Below are 17,515 nucleotides of genomic sequence, written 5' to 3'. Positions count from 1 at the left end.
TCTGTCCTTAATGTGTTGTACTATGAGAATAAACAGTGAAACTTGTCTTCAAACAGTACTTTATACTTTGTGTGTCTGTGTGGGTGCAAACTGTTGAAATATTTACTTAGTATAGAGTTGGTCTTTTGTATATGAAGATAACTGAAAATGAATTTTAATGAAGAATGGAATGGGAGAGGGAGTAGGAGGTGGGACGAGAGTGGGGGTGGGAGGGCAGGTATGGGGGGAAGAACCGCTATATTCCTAAAGCTGTACCTATGAAATTTGTATTTATTAAATAAGAGCTTTTTTTAAAAAAAAAAACAATTGTAAGACATATTTGAGGCATCTGAGAAAATTTAAATATGGATTGGATATTAGTTTCCTTCATTCCAAGGAATTTTGTTAATTTTGTAAAGGGTGATGATGGCACTGTGATTGAGAAATATGTCCATAATTTTTAGAGGTTATTACTGAAGTATGTAGAGTAAAATAATAACATGTTTGGTGTTTGCTTTAAGATATTTCAGAAAAACATTGATAATGCAACTATGGCAAACTATTTTAACACTGACTTTATCTGAGTGATAGATACATGGAGGTTCACTGTATTATTCTCTTTGAGTATGCTCAAAATGTTTTGTTTGGTTTGTTTATTTATTTATTTATTTTGACAGGCAGAGTTAGACAGTGAGAGAGAGAGAGAGAGAGAGACAGAGAGAAAGGTCTTCCTTCGTCGGTTCACCCCCCAAATGGCTGTTACAGCCGGCGCGCTGCGCCGATCCAAAGCTAGGAGCCAGGTGCTTCTCCTGGTCTCCCAAGCGGGTGCAGGGCCCAAGCACTTGGACCATCCTCCACTGCCGTCCCAGGCCACAGCAGGCAGCTGGACTGGAAGAGGAGCAACCGGGACAGAACTGGTGCCCCGACTGGGACTAGAACCCGGGGTGCTGGCGCTGCAGGCAGAGGATTAGCCTAGTGAGCCACGGCACTGGCCCGAAATGTTTTATTTTAAAAATGTTTAATGTTATAAGTGATAATATTGGAAATAAAGATGCATATATAATACATCCCATTGAACTTTTGGAAAAATGTGTTATTATTTTTAATAAGTGGAAAAAATGATTATAAGAATACTGTTTACAAGTCATCTTGAAAATTTGTACCTAAGTTTTCTTTGCTAAACTTACTTGAGTTTCAGTCTGTAATTGTCCAATTAATGAGAGAGTCTTAACAGCAATAAAACAGACCTGTGATTTCAAACAAACAAAACTGTTACCAAACATCGAGACAGAGAGACAGAGATCTTCCATCTGATGGCTCACTCCCCAAATACCTGTAACAGCCCAGGCTGGGCCAGGTTGAAGCCTGGAGCCAGGAATGCCATCTAGGTCTCATGGGTGGCAGGGACCTAAATACTTGGGCTATCATTTGTTGCTTCCGAGTTGTATTAGCAGGAAGCTGGATGGGAAGAGGGGGGTGCCAGGACTCCAACTGGCACTCCAATATGCGATGCTCCAAGTGGTGGATTAACCTGCTATGACAAAATGCTTGCCCCTTTCTTTAACTTACTGATTGAAAAATTTGAGCAGCTTTCAAAGGCTGGTGTAAAATGTTATTTCCAAGCTCAGCATCTAATTCAACAACATCAGAGGGATTTATTAAAATATTAAAACGATAGACAGCATAACTTTGTTTTGAATCTGTAAAAATATAGAAAGGTAAAAGTCAGGATAGTTTTATGTAGGAATTCTATTTGAAAGTTTCTAAAAGAAAGTCACTTTTACTGAACATACCATTGTAATGCTTGCAATCATCTATAAACTTTTGGAGACCTCCACTTCTGTCAAGGTAGATGAGGGCTGCCTCCTTCAATTTTAGATTTGACATTTTCTCCTAGTTAATGATTCTTCTCTATTACTAACTGATAAACAATTGTTGGTAAAAAGTCCAGATGGTAAAACTCATAGAAAGGATGAGAAAATCTAAAAATAAAATAAAATAAATTTTACTTTACAAACTATTAAAACTGAGAGTGAAATAAAGCTAAGCAAAATTTCCAAGTTCAAAAAAAAACTTATACCCAAAGGGAATCAAAATTTTGTTTCCTTTTGCCAAATAACATTTTTATCTACACTTGGTTATAAGATCTTGGACAAAATTATGAATTTAAGAACAAGAGCTTTAAATGTCTCTTTACAGAGAAGATCTTCCAAAGAATGTTTGTTGAAATAAACAATATGGGACAATGAAGTTCCTTTACAGATGTTGTTTAAAATATAAAGTGGTTAAATGTTAGTTCGTAAATCAGTCTAAGTGAGAAAATATAGTAGAGAGAATACTAACCTGGGAAATTTGAGGATTTGATTCTAGAACCATCATTTCCTGGTGGTTAAGGGGAAATCATTAGGCCTCTCTCTTGGATCAGTATCTACCTGAAGGAAATGAAGAGTTGTACTAGATAATTAAAACCCCTTACAGTTTTGAATCTTGTGACAGTGACTCACATAAAACATTAAACTGTAGGAATGAGTAGAGAGTGGACTATATAAAAATCAATTAAAGACAGCAAATACTAATGGACACAATATATACCAGTAACTGAATATGTGCTAGAAATAAAATGATTAAGATTGGACCTTGCTTTTCAAGAAGGTGCCAACTTAGAGAAGTCAGAAATAATGACTGACACATTTATTCAGTCATTACCAAATACTTTTTTCACATCTACTAGTTGTTTTATGCCACGTTGTTCTAGGTATTTGGGATATAAAAATGAATACTATGTGGTTGCTATCCTTCAGAAAGAGGACAGTGGAGTGAGATATGTAAGCAATTATGCAGTGTTAAGTACTGTAACAGAAATAATATATAGGCAAAAGGAAGCTGCAACATATATGAAATAGTTCACCAAATTTCGGTCAGCCTTGCAAATGAGTCAAATTTTCTAGGTTTTATGATATTTTGATAGAAGGATCATAGAGAATAGGTCGATTCTATTTAAAAGATGATATTTGGTAGATAGATAGTTCATCTAATTGGATGAGAGATGAAGATGAGGAGAAGGTTTTCCAGAGATGGGGTTGATTTTCCCACCCATTATCAGTCCTGCATTATTTGGTCCCCATCTCTTCTACCTGGAGTTCAGGCTACTTTTGAAAGAAAAGTGAGACTGGCCTTCTTGCTGTTATATAGGGATGGAATTTCAATTTATTTCTTCAAGGCTACAAATAGAATGCTTGTAAAGTGCATGTTGTCTTCAGGACATCTCATCTCTGAAACTTCATTAGAACATTGGGTTTGGGGGCTTTAAAAGAAGCTATTGATAATGAGATGGTTGGGCGAGGCCAGATTAGTTTTTTTTTTTTTTTTTTAAGAATTTACTTAGAGAGTCAGAGTCTTCCATCCACTGGTTCACTCCTCAAATAAATGCTGGCACCTGCCAAAGCTGCAGCAAGGAACCAGGACCTCCATCCAGGTCTCCTACACCACATGGCAGGGACTCAAGTACTTGAGCCATCACTTTGCTGACTCCCAGGGTGTGGATTAGCAGGAAGCTGGATTGGAAGCAGAGGCAGACTCCATCTCAGGCACTCTTATGTGGGAGGTGGGTGCCTCAACGGGTCGCTGGGCTACAGCACCCACTGCCGTCAATGGAAGGTTTCGAAGTCCCTCGTGATAACTAAGTAATGGGAAACAATCTGTGTTTTTCAAAGTAGGAGGGAAACATGGCCAGGTTTTTTACTTCGGAAATCTCTGTCTTCCCACCAGTGTGGAAAACGGGTTGAAATAGGAGAAGAGTGGATAACCAGTTTCTACCTTTTGCAATTTAAAAGATGGATGGCCCAATCTAGAGCATTAGGAATGAAACAGAATGGGGAAGATGGATTCTAGAATTTCAAAGATTTCACACTGGACCCGTACAATGTGAGAAACAGTCCCAAAGTAAATGGGTTCGTAGCAGGAATGTGAGAGGATGTGACGCTTCCACGGAAATACGAATCCAGAAATAGGCGTAGGGAAATAAGGAAAGTTGGAGATATCCCGAGTTTGACAGGCCCTGGGGATACCCAGAGAGATAGCAGGAGGGCGTCGTGATCAGGGCCTGGGCTTCAGTGGCGTCAGAACAGCTGGGGTTAAAATCGGGGCGTCGTCGTGTAAAGTGAGGTGCTGGGAGCGAGTGCGTTTCAAGGAAGAGCTCGAAAAGAAAAGGCATAGAAGCCCACGGAAAAGCATTTAAAAACGAACGGGGATAAAATTCTAATTCTCTGTCTTCCCGCCGTCTAAAGAACCTCAGCGCTGGTTCACGTGGAACAGAGGCCCGTCCTGTCTCCCCTCTACCTGCCCAAGGGTAAACGGGTGAGGGGACGCCGCCGCGGGAAAAACACCTCACAGCTAGGGGGAGCAAGGCGAATCCGGCCTGGCACGGTGGGATCCAGGGCCCCTCCACCTCCAGGAGACCCAGCCCCGCAGCTATTTGTACCCACCCGGGCACCCCCCGGAGCGCCTCCCCGCCACGCGCCAACGCTCGCGCCGCCAAGCCGGCCCTAGCACGCATGTGCGCTCCTCCGACCGTTGACGGCGCGCGCGGCCTGCCGGGACCCAGCCCGCCCCATCCCCCACCGCTCTGATTTACTGATGCTTGCGCACTTATTGCGGGCCAAAAAAGAGACAGGGCGACCTTTGTTTTCCATATCGCAGACCAAAGGGTTGTTAAAAAACCTTTAAAACGATGCAAAATGGAGGGCCACTTTGGAAAACATTGCAGTACGCCCTCAAGGACTAAACAGTTAATGTAGAACACACACTGTACCATGTACAGATGCCCACCGAAGAGAAGCGAAAATAGGTCCACACCGAAACTAAGAAAGGAACAGTCCCAAAGTGGACACCTGTATCTGATGGAGTAGTGGCTAACTTGGTGTAGCCATACAATGGAATATTGGGCCATAAAAAAGGAATTAAGAAATAATACGTGCAACAAGGATGAACCTCGAAAACTGGATAATCCTAGCTCCACGTGCCATTCAGCTTCCTGCTAATACACACCCTGGAAGGCGGCAGGTGGTGACTCAAGTAGTTGGTTACTTGCATCTCACACGGCAGACCTTGATTGGGTTCCAGGTTCCTGGCTTTGGCCTGGCACAGCCCTGGCTGTTTTAAGGCATTTGGGGAATGAACTAGCCAATGGAAGCTCTCTCTCTCTCCCCTTCTGTCCCTTTGTAACTCTTTCAGATAAATAAAGCTTTAGTACAATGGATGGGAGTTGTGGTACAGCAGGCTAAGCTGCTGCTTGGAATGCCCTGATTCTGTATCAGGAATGTTTGGGATTAACTCCGGCCTCCATTTCCTTTCCAGCTTCTTGCTAATGGACACCCTGGGAGGAAGCAGATGGTGATACAAGCACTTGGATTCACACCACCCACTTGGTGAGACCTGGAATTCCTGACTCCTGGCTTTGGCATGGCCCAGGCCCGGTTGCTCTGCCTTTCAAGTAAATTTTAACAATTAAAGTTAAATATGGTAGAATTGAACTTAAAACCTCAAGTATTTAGTGTATCACTGCACACTGCAAACGCTCCAAAAATGATAGTGGCATTGAGTCAAATTTTAATTGCTTATAGCTACTTACTGCTACTTTGTTGTGAATATTTACAGTACTTTTAAAGAAAATCTGGACATAGAGAGAGATTTCTAGGGGTAGGTTGAGAATCTAAGTATATATGTAATATATAAACAAGGACATGTGATGCAACAAGTATTTTCCTTACCTACACAGACCATTTGTTGGTTGGATTCAGAGATGAACACTTTTTCTTTTTTTTTTTTTTTTTGACAGGCAGAGTGGACAGTGAGAGAGAGAGAGAGAGAGAGAGAAAGGTCTTCCTTTGCCGTTGGTTCACCCTCCAATGGCCGCTGCGGCTGGCGTGCTGCGGCTGGCGCACCGCGCTGATCCGATGGCAGGAGCCAGGTACTTATCCTGGTTTCCCATGGGGTTCAGGGCCCAAGCACTTGGGCCATCCTCCACTGCACTCCCTGGCCACAGCAGAGAGCTGGTCTGGAAGAGGGGCAACCAGGACAGAATCCGGCGCCCCGACTAGGACTAGAACCTGGTGTGCTGGCGCCACAAGGCGGAGGATTAGCCTAGTGAGCCGCGGCACCGGCTTTTGAATTTTATTTATTGATTTGAGAGGTAGAGTTACACACAGAGAGAGGGAGAGACAGAGAGAAAGGTTTTCCATCTGCTGGTTCAGATGAACACTTCCAAAAATTTGAATGGTAAGAGAGGGAAAATCACCCATGTGTCCAGATGTCCACAACCACTGAGACCAAGCCAAGAGCCAGGAACTCAATTTCTATCTGTGAATCCTTTTGATCAAGCTATGTAACATATCCCTCTTCCCCCATTAACCTCATTAACACACAAAGCTTGGCATATCCCATTGAGGTCCTGAAGCGACCTGAAACTCACTTACATACACTTTAGGGTTTGTATTGCTATATTCTGAATGTGCCCCCACAAAATTTTTATGTTGTAACCTAATCTCCAATGTGACACTATTGAGAGGCAGAGCATTTGGGAGGGGATTGCAACTACAGATCTTTGGAAGACACTCTCCACAGGGCTACTTTGCCCCTTCTACCAGGCAACACAAAATAATGACTTGCTCTCTGCTGGTTTGACATGGCAAATTGTTATAGTGATTAATATAGTGATAAAATTTTAGAATATTTAAGCATCCATTCAAATGTACCACTACTGCAATTATATCACAATACTGTTTGTTGGCTCTCATAAATTTTTTAAATTAAAAAATTTGGCATATTAAAATTCGTACATAAGGAGAACCTGCTGCCAGCATCTACACCATCTAACATTTATCCACCAGGTGCATCAAACAAATCTTAGTACCATGATGTCTACATTGTACCCTCTGCAGTATGGGCAAGCCTTCATTTAGATCCTTCTGTTCATTTTGCTAAAAGCCATGAACTGGTTCTACTCTTTAAAGGGTACACATTTTACTAAAAGACTTAGGCTGAGATGAAAATACAAACTTGAAACCTGGAAGAAATTTTGTTTCCTGAATTATATGCATCAGCCTATGAAAATCTGCTAATTTATATGTGTCTAAATGTTTTCTGTTGAAAGTTTATACTTCATCACACATGTAACTTATTTTGTAATGATTATATAACCATCACCAATTTTAACTTCAAAAAATTACAGGCATTAGATGATCATTCACCTTTTCTGCTAATTTTATTAGACTTATGGATTTGTATTTCTTATGATCCAAAAACATCAAAATTCTGTTTTTAGTTGGTTCTTAAAAATATACAATATTGCACTTTAATTTTTGGCAGTTCAATTACAGAGTGGCTAAGTAAAAAAAAAAAAAACATAGAAGAAACTACAGTTTTTATTTTGCTTTATAATAACCATAGAATCTTGTGTAAAAGCAGAACTTACAGTAGTGTCAAATAAACCAAATATTTACAGTGCAGATATTAAAGTCTTACCTCCTAAGGAAGATTCAGTGTATTGAATGTAAATATTATCAATCTAATAAAAGCACATCCCTCCCCCCCAATTCTGCTGAGCCTTTTTAAGCCAAAGGGTATTGGTGGGAAATGCTTTGGCGATTTCTTTCTCAAGAGAATACCTGAAATGGATGATTGTTTTTGACAAATCTAAACTGGGTCACTCAACTCTTTCATAACAATGTTTCCCACAAGACTTCAAAATCCTCTCCGCTAACTAAGAATTTCAAGTCTTGCATTTCTTTTTAGTTTTTCTGTAGTTATTCCTTTATTATTTTAAGTGCACAGATCAGTTGATATGATTTTAAGGTTGGTTTCTATCCTTGGTCTAAGATACATAAGATATTGAAAATGCATCTGAAATATTTTTAACTTTCGTTACATTATAGCAAAACCTTATTTATTTACAATGACCCAGAGTAGGTAAACACTCTCGAAAGCTCAGTATCTTTTTTCCCCTTCTTACTTAATTAGAAAATAGCTTTGAGACAGCTATTTGCAAAAGCAAATACCAAGATTTACTTAACAGTATATTAAACACTCAAGATCAAACAGAACATAAATAGAATATATTTTGCAATATAAATACATGACATAGAGACATTCATTTTTGGCACCACCTAAAAAAAATTCAGCAGTTCTTTATTACCTTTCAGATCTTTGGAAATACTTAAAATTTCTAACCACTAAACTCTTCTCCTCTAGAGGAGAAATAATTCACAAATTTTGAATTGGTATTTCCAAAGCAAATGACTGACTTCATTTTGTTACTTCTTAAAATGATCTGGGGAATGAACAGTGTAACCAGCAGCCGATGTGTTAACTATGCTTTTATACTTTAATCCTGGCAACAATCAGTTATTTCAAATTGATTTATCATGGAAAGATATGGTTTCTTTAAAACAACCATGTACCATTGCATAGTTCTCATAGCAGAGAGTTATAAGGTATTAATATATGTTAACTGAACTGAAACAGACTGCGGAAAAACAGTCTGCCTTGGGTAGATGTTAGTGTAAACTCAGAGGGAAAAAAAACAGTCAATAGCAAAAAAGTTTTCTTTAAAAATAGGTTAATGCTAAGAATAAAAGTTTTTTTAAAATTTCTGTTCAAAAATAAGCTTAATAAACAATACAAATTTTAATTCAAAACGTAGCTCTTTGAAATGCCCTATTTTCTTGCATACAGCAGAAAATACACTTTTCATAGTTTCAACATTACACGTAAAAATGAGGCACTAGTTATACATATTTGAATATATGCACACAACAAGGAGTTTCAGTCCCATCCATAGGCTTATATTTGCTCAATGCTTTTGAATGGCAAACTGTTCACAAAAACAGGTCTTCTGAAGGAGGTGCGTAAGAGAAACCAACGAATGCATCATCTGCCTCCAAGACACTGGCGTTCACTATAGAATAGTCAGAAGACACACACACGGAATACGGAACTGTTTCTTCTGTAAATGCTGTGTCGAAGTTCCTGATATCATCGGGTCCAGCCTAAAACATCAGAAGTATAGTGTTATTCACTGTGCCTTTCCTTTCAGTAGCTTAGTCCTTCATCAAAACTCCCCTATGAACGCTTATACCTTTTTCACATTGAGTTTGTGGGGTCTTCCCACTTTACTTTTTGGAAACATTTTTGTTTTTCCTCTCTGGACTTCTATGATTTCTCCTTCTAACAGTTAAGGTTCTTGCTGGGTCAGGGAGGGGAAGATAAGGGTGAGGACGATTAGCCTAACAGAGTCCTCAGCTATGTTCAATTAAATCTGAGGCATCTGGAACTAGGCCCCTTCCTCTCTACCCATCACTGGATGTTCAGAAAAGTGGGTTCCATTTGGTTTTCAGAGAAGCACTTTCCATTTGAGCTCCCATAAATGCCTACCCACTACATTTCTCCTTAGTGAAGCATTTTAAAGAAGGAATGAAGGGTTATAAATAAAATTGTGAAAGATGATTCTTTCTGTGCTATGGAGAGGGTCGTGAAGCATTTGGCTAGGATACCTTTAAGCTCTGAAGGCCCAAGGGGAACAGGTATATGGGAAATCAAGTACAGAAGTTGCTTAGGCTCGAAGGCTGTGTTTCTTACCAGCCTCTGCCTGGGGTCCAGACCTACTCTCAGATAGGACTTCTGAATGACCCACCTAGAACATGGCCAGGCCACTCCCAACTGCAGCTCCACACCACACCCTACCCTCCCTCTTCAGGGCAAGCCTGCACCTTACACACCAAGCTTGCAAACTTTTCTGACAACCATTTCTAGGGCAAGTTCTACTCACACTGGCTACCTTACATTTGTGTAATAATTTCATAGTGTACACATTGCTTAACACATCAAATAATATTAATTTAACAACTGATAAAGACAGTCTTACCTTAGGGGTTATTTTCTGGGAACCTCTAATTTGGAATGTCAGTAAGCCTGCTCCCATCAATCAATCAACTCTATTTCTATAGTTTTCTAAACCTGAGTTAACAGTAGACTTTTATATGTAATAAACAAAAATTGTTCAACTATGCACTGAGGCCACAGAACTGAGAACTACTAACTGTGCAGAATAGTCACAATTTCAAAGAAGCAGCAAAAATCCTTGAAGAAGTTATATCCTAAAAGCTATCAAAATGCAAACAGCAAAGAAGTAAAAGCTATTCTGAAGAAAAATCCATTCTGAAGCATTTCTGGAAGTAAGGATAGAAACCTGGACACACCCAACATAAAGAAGGCTTCTAGAATAATTCAGAGGATGTCAGGGAATGTTGCAGGGAAGTCGTGTCAATATGGATTCTTTTGGAGAAACGTGTTTTATATCTGTATTTCTGAAGTGACCCACTAAAAAGCAAATCTTGCAGAAACTATCAAAAACTACTCATTTGTGAGTTTTATAGCAAGTGTGAAATAGTCTAATGTCTTCTCTGTCATATTAACAGCTGAGAGAATAAAAGGAAGGCACCAATGCCAGTTAAAATGAACTAAATAGGCCAGTATTGTGGTGTAATGGGTGAGGACACTGATTGCGACCCTGGCATTTCATTTTGGGGTGCTGGTTTGAGTCCTGGCTATTTGGATTCCAATCTAATTTCCTGCTAATGTGTCTGGGAAGGCAATGGATGATGGCACAAGTACTTAAGTCCCTGCCGCCCATGTGTGATACCAGGATGGAGTTCCTGGCTTCTAGCTTTGGCCTTGCCCAGATCTGACTGTTGCAGTCATTTGAAGAATCAATCAGTGGATGAGAGGCCTCTCTGTGTGTTTCCCTCTCGGCATTTCATATAAATAAATCTTTTCCAAAAATGAATTAAATATTTATCAGCATAACTTCAGTTATGTAGATTAAAACTAAGACTTCAAAATGCCTTTTATCCATTATTTATAGGTAAATACACTGATGTGAGTCCTTTATGATGCAGACTACTTGGCACATGTAATTAAAAACTTCATGCAATCTATTGGATTTTGGAAAGACTCCTACTGACTGCTAGAAACATTCACCGTTGAAACACTGAAGCTTAGTACGGTCAGTAACCCAATTCTTCCTTTTTCCAGTAACTAGTCTGACTGAAAATATAAAACACCAGGGAGTGGGCTGTAGCCTAGTGGTTAAATCTACTTCACTCATGGAGTACCAGAGCTCAACCACCTCTAGCTTCCTGACTCCAGCTTCCTGCCAATGCAGAACCTGAGAGACAGCAGTGATGACTCAAGTAATCAGGTTTCTACTCCCACATGGGAGAACTGGCTAGCATTCCTAACTCCTGACTCTGGTCCTGGCCCACTTCTGGCTGTTGTGGACATTTTGGGGATAAATCAGTGGATGGGAGCACTCTATTTATCCCTCAAATACATAATTAAATACCACCACCAAGAAGCAATAAGCAGATTGGAAATCAATTAATTTATTTTCCTCACAGAAAGATAAAGTATCAAAGGCAATTTCTGTCAGTTGCTTTGTTGCCATACTGCAATCATAAATTATTATGAAAGAGTGTTAATTGTTAAAGGAACAACAGAAATCACTGTGCACTTATTCCCCATATAGGACTTCCGTCCCTAATGAGTTTACTATGAGAACTGCCTGCAAATTTTGTTCCCAAACAGTACTCTATATGTTGTGTGTTCATGGGTGCAAACTGTTGAAGTCTATGCTTAGTATGGAGTTGGTCCTCTGTATATAAAGTCAAACTAAAAATGAACCGTAATGAAGAAGGATATCGGAGGGGGAGGTGGGTAGGGTGGGCGTTTGGTGGGGGGAAAGAACCAGTGTATTCCTAAAGTTGTATCTGTGAAAAAATGATTTTATTAAATAAAAAATTATTGAGACATGTCTTTTTTAACCTTATGTTACCGTATTTCAAATCAACCAACACATTTACTATATAACACTAAACGTATTTAATCATTCTCCTCTTTCTGCATTTGTGTCTTTAATTAGTTTTCTTGAAGACACAGCCCATGTACTACTTATTTATATTTCTCAACTAAGTGACCAATAAATAATTAACTCACAAATCTCCGAAGGGAAGAAAAAGGGAACCAGGTTCCCTACTACAGGCTAAGCATCCCTATCTGAAAATCTGAAATGCTCCAAAGTTTGAAACTAAGCCCTGACATGACACCACAAATGGAAAATTCAACATCTGACCTCACGTGACAGGTTGCAGTTAAAACACAGGTACAGTGAAAACACTGTAAGATTACCTTCAGGCTTTGTGTGTAAGCTGTGTATTAAACATAAGTGAATTTCATATTTGATTTTAGTTCCATCCCCAAGATATCTATCTATCTACAAATATTCTAAATCCAAAAAAATCCAAAATCCAAAACATTTCTGATCCCAAGCATTTTGGATAAGGGATATTCAACCTGGAGCAATCTGGGAAAGATATCATCCCTAATGGAGCTAACTTCTAAAACTGTCACTTCTGGATGTGCTACATGAATAAAATAAGTCAATCTACAAATATGTCTGAGATGTAACACTGACTTTGGAATCATGTACAGATTGATTCCTGGTTCTGGTACCTTTCATCCAGCTATGTGACTTCTCTGAGCGTCTATTTCTTCATTTGTAAAACATAGATAATAAGAGCAATAGTACACTGGTAGCTTATATGATGAATAAGTTATATACTGTAAGGCATATAAAACATACATGCCTGTACACAGGAAACTACCAAAGCAACTATTATGATATTTTTCTTTTTTTTAAAAAAAGATTTTATTAATTTATTTGACAGGTAGAGTTACAGACAGTGAGAGGTAGAGACAGCGAGAGAAGTCTTCCTTCCATTGTTTCACTCCCCAAATGGCCGCAACGGGCGGAGCTACGCCAATCCGAAGCCAGCAGCCAGGAGCCAGGAGCCAGGAGCCAGGAGCCAGGAGCTTCTTCCTGGTCTCATACGCGGGTACAGGGGCCCAAGGACTTGGGGCCATCTTCTACTGTTTTCCCAGGCCACAGCAGAGCTGGATCGGAAGAGGAGCAGCCGGGACTAGAACTGGCGCCCATATGGGATGCCGGCACCACAGGTGGGGAGGATTAACCAAGTGAGCCACAGCGCTGGCCCCCATAATTATTATTTTTCAAAGACTTATTTATTTATTTGGAAAGTAGAGTGACAAGAGATCTTTCATCTGCTGGTTCACTCTCCAAACAGCTATCAAAGCCAAGGCTGAGTGAGGCTGAATTCAAGAGTCAGAAACTCCATCGGAGTCTCCCATAGGGGTGTCAGGGGACCAAGTACTTGAGCCATCATCCGCTGCCTTTCCAGGCACAATAGCAGGAAGCTGGATTAGAAGCAGAGCAGGCTGGACTTGAACTGGCACTCTGATACTGGGACGCTGGTACTGCAAGCAGTAGCCTGACTGCTGTGCCACACACCAGCCCCTCTAGGACAATCACTGACCTCCTAATTTCTTTTCTTTTCTTTTTTTTGGACAGGCAGAGTGGACAGTGAGAGAGAGAGAGAGAAAGAGAGGAAGGTCTTCTTTTGCCGTTGGTTCACCCTCCAATGGCCGCTGCGGCTGGCGCAGCACGCTGATCCGAAGCCAGGAGCCAGGTGCTTCTCCTGCTCTCCCATGCGGGTGCAGGGCCCAAGGACTTGGGCCATCCTCCACTGCACTCCTGGGCCATAGCAGAGAGCTGGACTGGAAGAGGGGCAACCGGGACAGAATCCAGTGCCCCGACTGGGACTAGAACCTGGGGTGCCGGGGCTGCAGGTGGAGGATTAGCCTATTGAGCCGCAGCACTGGCCATGACCTTCTAATTTCTTTACTGTTATGTATTTGTTTACAAACTTTTCCAACACTGTTAATACTATAAAGTATGTTCTTTGATGTAACATTTTGCTTTAAAAATTGTATTTAGATGAAACAGTTCCATAAGTAGATTTAATAAATCCATCTAACACGAACATTTTTTACAATACTATCTTAATGTTTTCCAAAAAGGACATAATAGTTTATATTACCATTAAAAATGTTTGCCTATTTCTTGTTTTATATCAATCTAGAAAAAACTATGCAATATTAAAATGTTTATTGACTTAATATAAAAAGGATACCTAGTAGTTATTTCAATGTGTATATTTTTAACTTCCTGAGCTCATTCTGTTTGCATATTCAAAAGAAACACTTCATAATGACTGTGCAAGATGGTATTTCCATCAACTTCATCTAACTTATTGGGCATTTTGTACTTAATAGTTGGAACCTGACAACCCTGAGTGACACATTTCATAAATATTTAGGCAATGGATCCATTTCACTCAAGTTAGATCTTAACATTTCCAAAATTACAGTAAAATAAATTAATTCCCTGTTTCCCTATTTTAGTCTGATGTGGATACATGCTTACCACATTAGGATTGAATGGTGGTGGAATCTTCTTTTGTACCAGGTCAGTCCAGCTGAGTGATTCAAAAAAAGGATGGTTCTGAATTTCAAGCTGGAATACATTTAAAAAAATTTCTTTTACTAATGCTGAAGATATATTAAGTAGTCACTGAGAGATTTTATAAAGCTAAACCATTGCTGCTTTGCTACTTAGTATTCTTTCTAGACTTATATTTGTGTCCTCTATGGGCAGAACACTGGGAACACTGCCAGCAGAGTCTAAGTAACAACTACTTGGGACAACCTACTTCAGTTTAAGTTATATCCTCTCCACAGGGCTTCCTCACAGGTAAAAGGGGGTTAATGTTTCTGCCCTAAATACTTCACAGGCTGCTTTAAGGATCAGCATAAAATATGGAAATAAAGTGCTGTGAAAAGAAGAAAGCAACTCACAGGTACAAAGAATTATTCTTACCTGAGCCCAGGAAGTAAAGTCACATAGTTTTAGACAGTGAGACAGAGACAAAATCAAAGTGTTGAGCTCTTCTACCAAGGGAAAAAACAAAAAACAAAACTATTCCACCCTTGACTGGTACTCTCAAAGTTGGCACAATACTGATTCTAGCTTCATTTTTTTCCCAGCGAGGTGCCATGGGAGTGTATAAAGTGAGGTCCAGCCTAGTTCTGTGGGTTAAAAAAATACTTCATAGAGAAATTGCTCAACAAATTAGCCAGAAAAAAAAATGTCAGGAGAATGTTCCAGGCAAAACAGAGACCTTAAGATGATAAAGAGGTTACTATGGGCAAGAAAGAGAGAGTTGAATATGGCTGCAGCGTAGCAAAGGAAGATAATGTCACCTAAGAGGAAGCTGAGAGCTAATCAGGCCACCTCATAATGAGACTGCATTACAAATTTTAGATTTGGGGCTGGTGCTGTGGTGTAATAGGTAAAGCCACCTCCTGCAGTGCTAGAATCCCATATGGTACTGATTTGAGTCCTGGCTGCTCATCTTTAAATCCAGCTCTCTGCTATGGCCTGGGAAAGTAGCAGAAGATGACCAAAGTCCTTGGGCCCCAGTACCCACATGGGAGAGCCAGAAGAAGCTCCTGGCTTTCAGTCGGCCCAGCTCCAGCTATTGTGGCCATCTGGGAGTGAACTAGTGGATGGAAGACCTCTCTCTCTCTCTGTGCCTCTACCTCTCTGTATCTCTGCCTTTTAAATAAATAAATTTAAAAAAAATTAGATTTTATTCTAGCTTATGGGAAGCCATCAAGAGTTGTTTTTTCTTTAAAGATTTATTTATTTATTTGGAAGGCAGAGAGAGAGAGAGAGAGAGAGAGAGAGAGAGAGGCAGAGACAGATATCTTTCATCCACTGGTTCATTCCCCAAATGGCTGCAGCAGCTGGAGTTGGGCTGATCTAAAGCCAGGACCCAGGAGCTTCTTCCAGGACTCCCATGCAGGTGCAGGGGCTCAAAGACTTGAGCCATTTTCCACTGTTTTCCCAGGCCACAGTAGTTGAATCGGCGCCCATATGGGATGTCGGCTTTACCTGCTACACCATAACACTGGCCCCCATCAAGGAATTTTAAATACAAGAATGTCACAAATGGTATTTTGTTTTGTTAAAGATCACCTGACTATGCAGTCAAGACCTGATAAAGGAAAAATAGCTAACACTATGGCCAAATTAAAGATGATAACTGCCAGGAAAGAGTAGTTGCAACGAGGCTAAGAAAATGTGTCTGGATAGAGGAAAGAGTGAGGTGACAAATATAGCAGGTGGACCTACTTTTGAATACGGGAGAATAAGCAAAAAAGAATAGTAATGAATGCCTCTCAGATATGGACTTGACCTGATTAGCCAGATGAAAGTGATGTTCTTTAATATGAAAGGGAGCACAGGAGGAAGACAGCAGGAATTCATTTTGAACACGCTGTGTTTGAGGTACAAAGGCCAACGGCAGCACAAAGATGTTGTGTATGTCTAGATATCAGAGAGATCTGGAAGTGAAGACATACAGACAAGTAAAGCCATGGGACTAAATGAGATTGTCATGAGAGTACAGTAGAAGAGGGTTTTGAGACAACCCCAGGCATGCCACACTTAATAGGCTGGAGAAGAGGGACTTGTGTAGGGCATTATGCAGGGAGCAGAAATATAGAAAGTTAAGTATGAGATCAATGTGGGCTCTTGTGGAAGCCCAGGAAATGGGAGAATTGCAACTTTAAATCCTGCTCAGAGAGTAAGCTGAAGAATAGAAGTATACAGTCATTCTAGCAGCTCCTTTGTGGCAGAGTCAGAAATGAAAAGAGACTATGAAAAGCAAATTGAGTACAGAAAACTTTCGACAAAGTTTGGTTAGGAAGAGAAGACAGAGGAGTACCTTGCAGGAGAGTAGGGTTGGAGATTTTTTGTTTTAAGAGACTTGATGCTATTTACTTGTTGATTGGAAAGAACCATGGTAAGAGGGAGCAGCTATCGTGCTGAAAAAAAGCATGCAGAGGATTCCTAGCAAGAGGCTGCGATCCAGGGCATAGGTGGATATGAACTTCTTCCACTACTGTAAGAAGGAACAACAGGTGCAGGTGTAAACAGATCTTCAAATAAGATAGAACAAAGCTGGTGACAGTACTGCTCTGATGGCTCCATTTTCCCTATAAAATAGAAAGCAAGACCATCTGCTGATGTAAAGAAGAAGGAGGGGGAGGAGGAGGAGGAAGAATCTGGAAGTTTGGAGAGACGACCTGAAATGGATAACATCAAGATTAAGAGAATAAACTGAACAGAGAAAGACAGCAGCAGTGATGCAGACAGTGATGAAGCCCAGAGAAGGTTCCTGACCACGATGTGACAGTGCTTCCGAAATGCCCAGGGGCTAAGCACTGTTCAGCAGCCCCAGAGATGACAGGTGGGTTGTTCTAGGGTTTCAGCTCCCACCACTGAATTCAATAAGAGGACCAAAAGACAAGTAGGTGTGAAGTGTTAGCAAGACTGATTGAAACAATGAACAGGAACCTGTTGACAGAGTTACCCAGTAAACTGGAGATTAGGAAGGGTGGGGAAGCAGCAGCAGAAGAGTCTATTACTCACAGGTCAAGTTCAAGATTGATAAACAGCCTTCAAACCTTTCTCAGAAAGGAATTTAAAAGGTCATGTTCC

The 17,515-nt window shown here is 40.4% G+C and overlaps 2 protein-coding genes and 1 long non-coding RNA gene across 16 annotated transcripts in view; 1 reads left to right on the top strand and 2 right to left on the bottom strand.

Moving 5' to 3' along the window:
* Positions 1-4,522, bottom strand: part of MCMDC2 (minichromosome maintenance domain containing 2) — a 36,851-nt gene extending 32,329 nt beyond the window's left edge. Inside the window, exons 1-5 of one of the 2 annotated variants that reach the window (XM_051844532.2) lie at positions 4,464-4,522; positions 2,323-2,411; positions 1,773-1,961; positions 1,549-1,679; positions 1,167-1,226 (exon numbers count right to left, since the gene is read on the bottom strand). In XM_051844532.2, coding sequence (XP_051700492.1) covers positions 1,167-1,226; positions 1,549-1,679; positions 1,773-1,866 — 285 coding nt within the window. In that variant the 5' untranslated portion in view covers positions 1,867-1,961; positions 2,323-2,411; positions 4,464-4,522. Of the gene's footprint in view, positions 1-1,166; positions 1,227-1,548; positions 1,680-1,772; positions 1,962-2,322; positions 2,447-4,463 lie in introns of those variants that run through there. The other variant, XM_017341363.3, reaches the window with a different exon arrangement.
* A 380-nt stretch (positions 4,523-4,902) lies between these two features.
* LOC103348040 (uncharacterized) lies at positions 4,903-14,075 on the top strand. Of its 2 annotated transcripts, none has more exons than XR_011389127.1 (4): positions 4,903-5,040; positions 5,335-5,405; positions 10,898-11,038; positions 13,464-14,075. It is a non-coding gene; the product is annotated as an uncharacterized lncRNA (long non-coding RNA). The 2 variants fall into 2 exon arrangements; XR_011389126.1 differs by having other exon boundaries at positions 13,460-14,075.
* Positions 7,222-17,515, bottom strand: part of SGK3 (serum/glucocorticoid regulated kinase family member 3) — a 152,032-nt gene continuing 141,738 nt past the window's right edge. For all 12 annotated transcript variants that reach the window (XM_008255596.4, XM_070075140.1, XM_070075141.1 and 9 more), the window contains 2 exons: positions 14,375-14,464; positions 7,222-9,023 (listed from right to left, as the gene is read on the bottom strand). In XM_008255596.4, the coding sequence (XP_008253818.1) occupies positions 8,853-9,023; positions 14,375-14,464 (261 nt within the window). In that variant the 3' untranslated portion in view covers positions 7,222-8,852. The remainder of the gene's footprint in view (positions 9,024-14,374; positions 14,465-17,515) is intronic.

This window comes from Oryctolagus cuniculus, chromosome 6, assembly GCF_964237555.1.
Source record: "Oryctolagus cuniculus chromosome 6, mOryCun1.1, whole genome shotgun sequence".
NCBI classification, from domain to species: domain Eukaryota; kingdom Metazoa; phylum Chordata; class Mammalia; order Lagomorpha; family Leporidae; genus Oryctolagus; species Oryctolagus cuniculus.
Note: the sequence above shows the minus strand (reverse complement) of the source record. Positions and strands in the feature narration are given on the sequence as shown.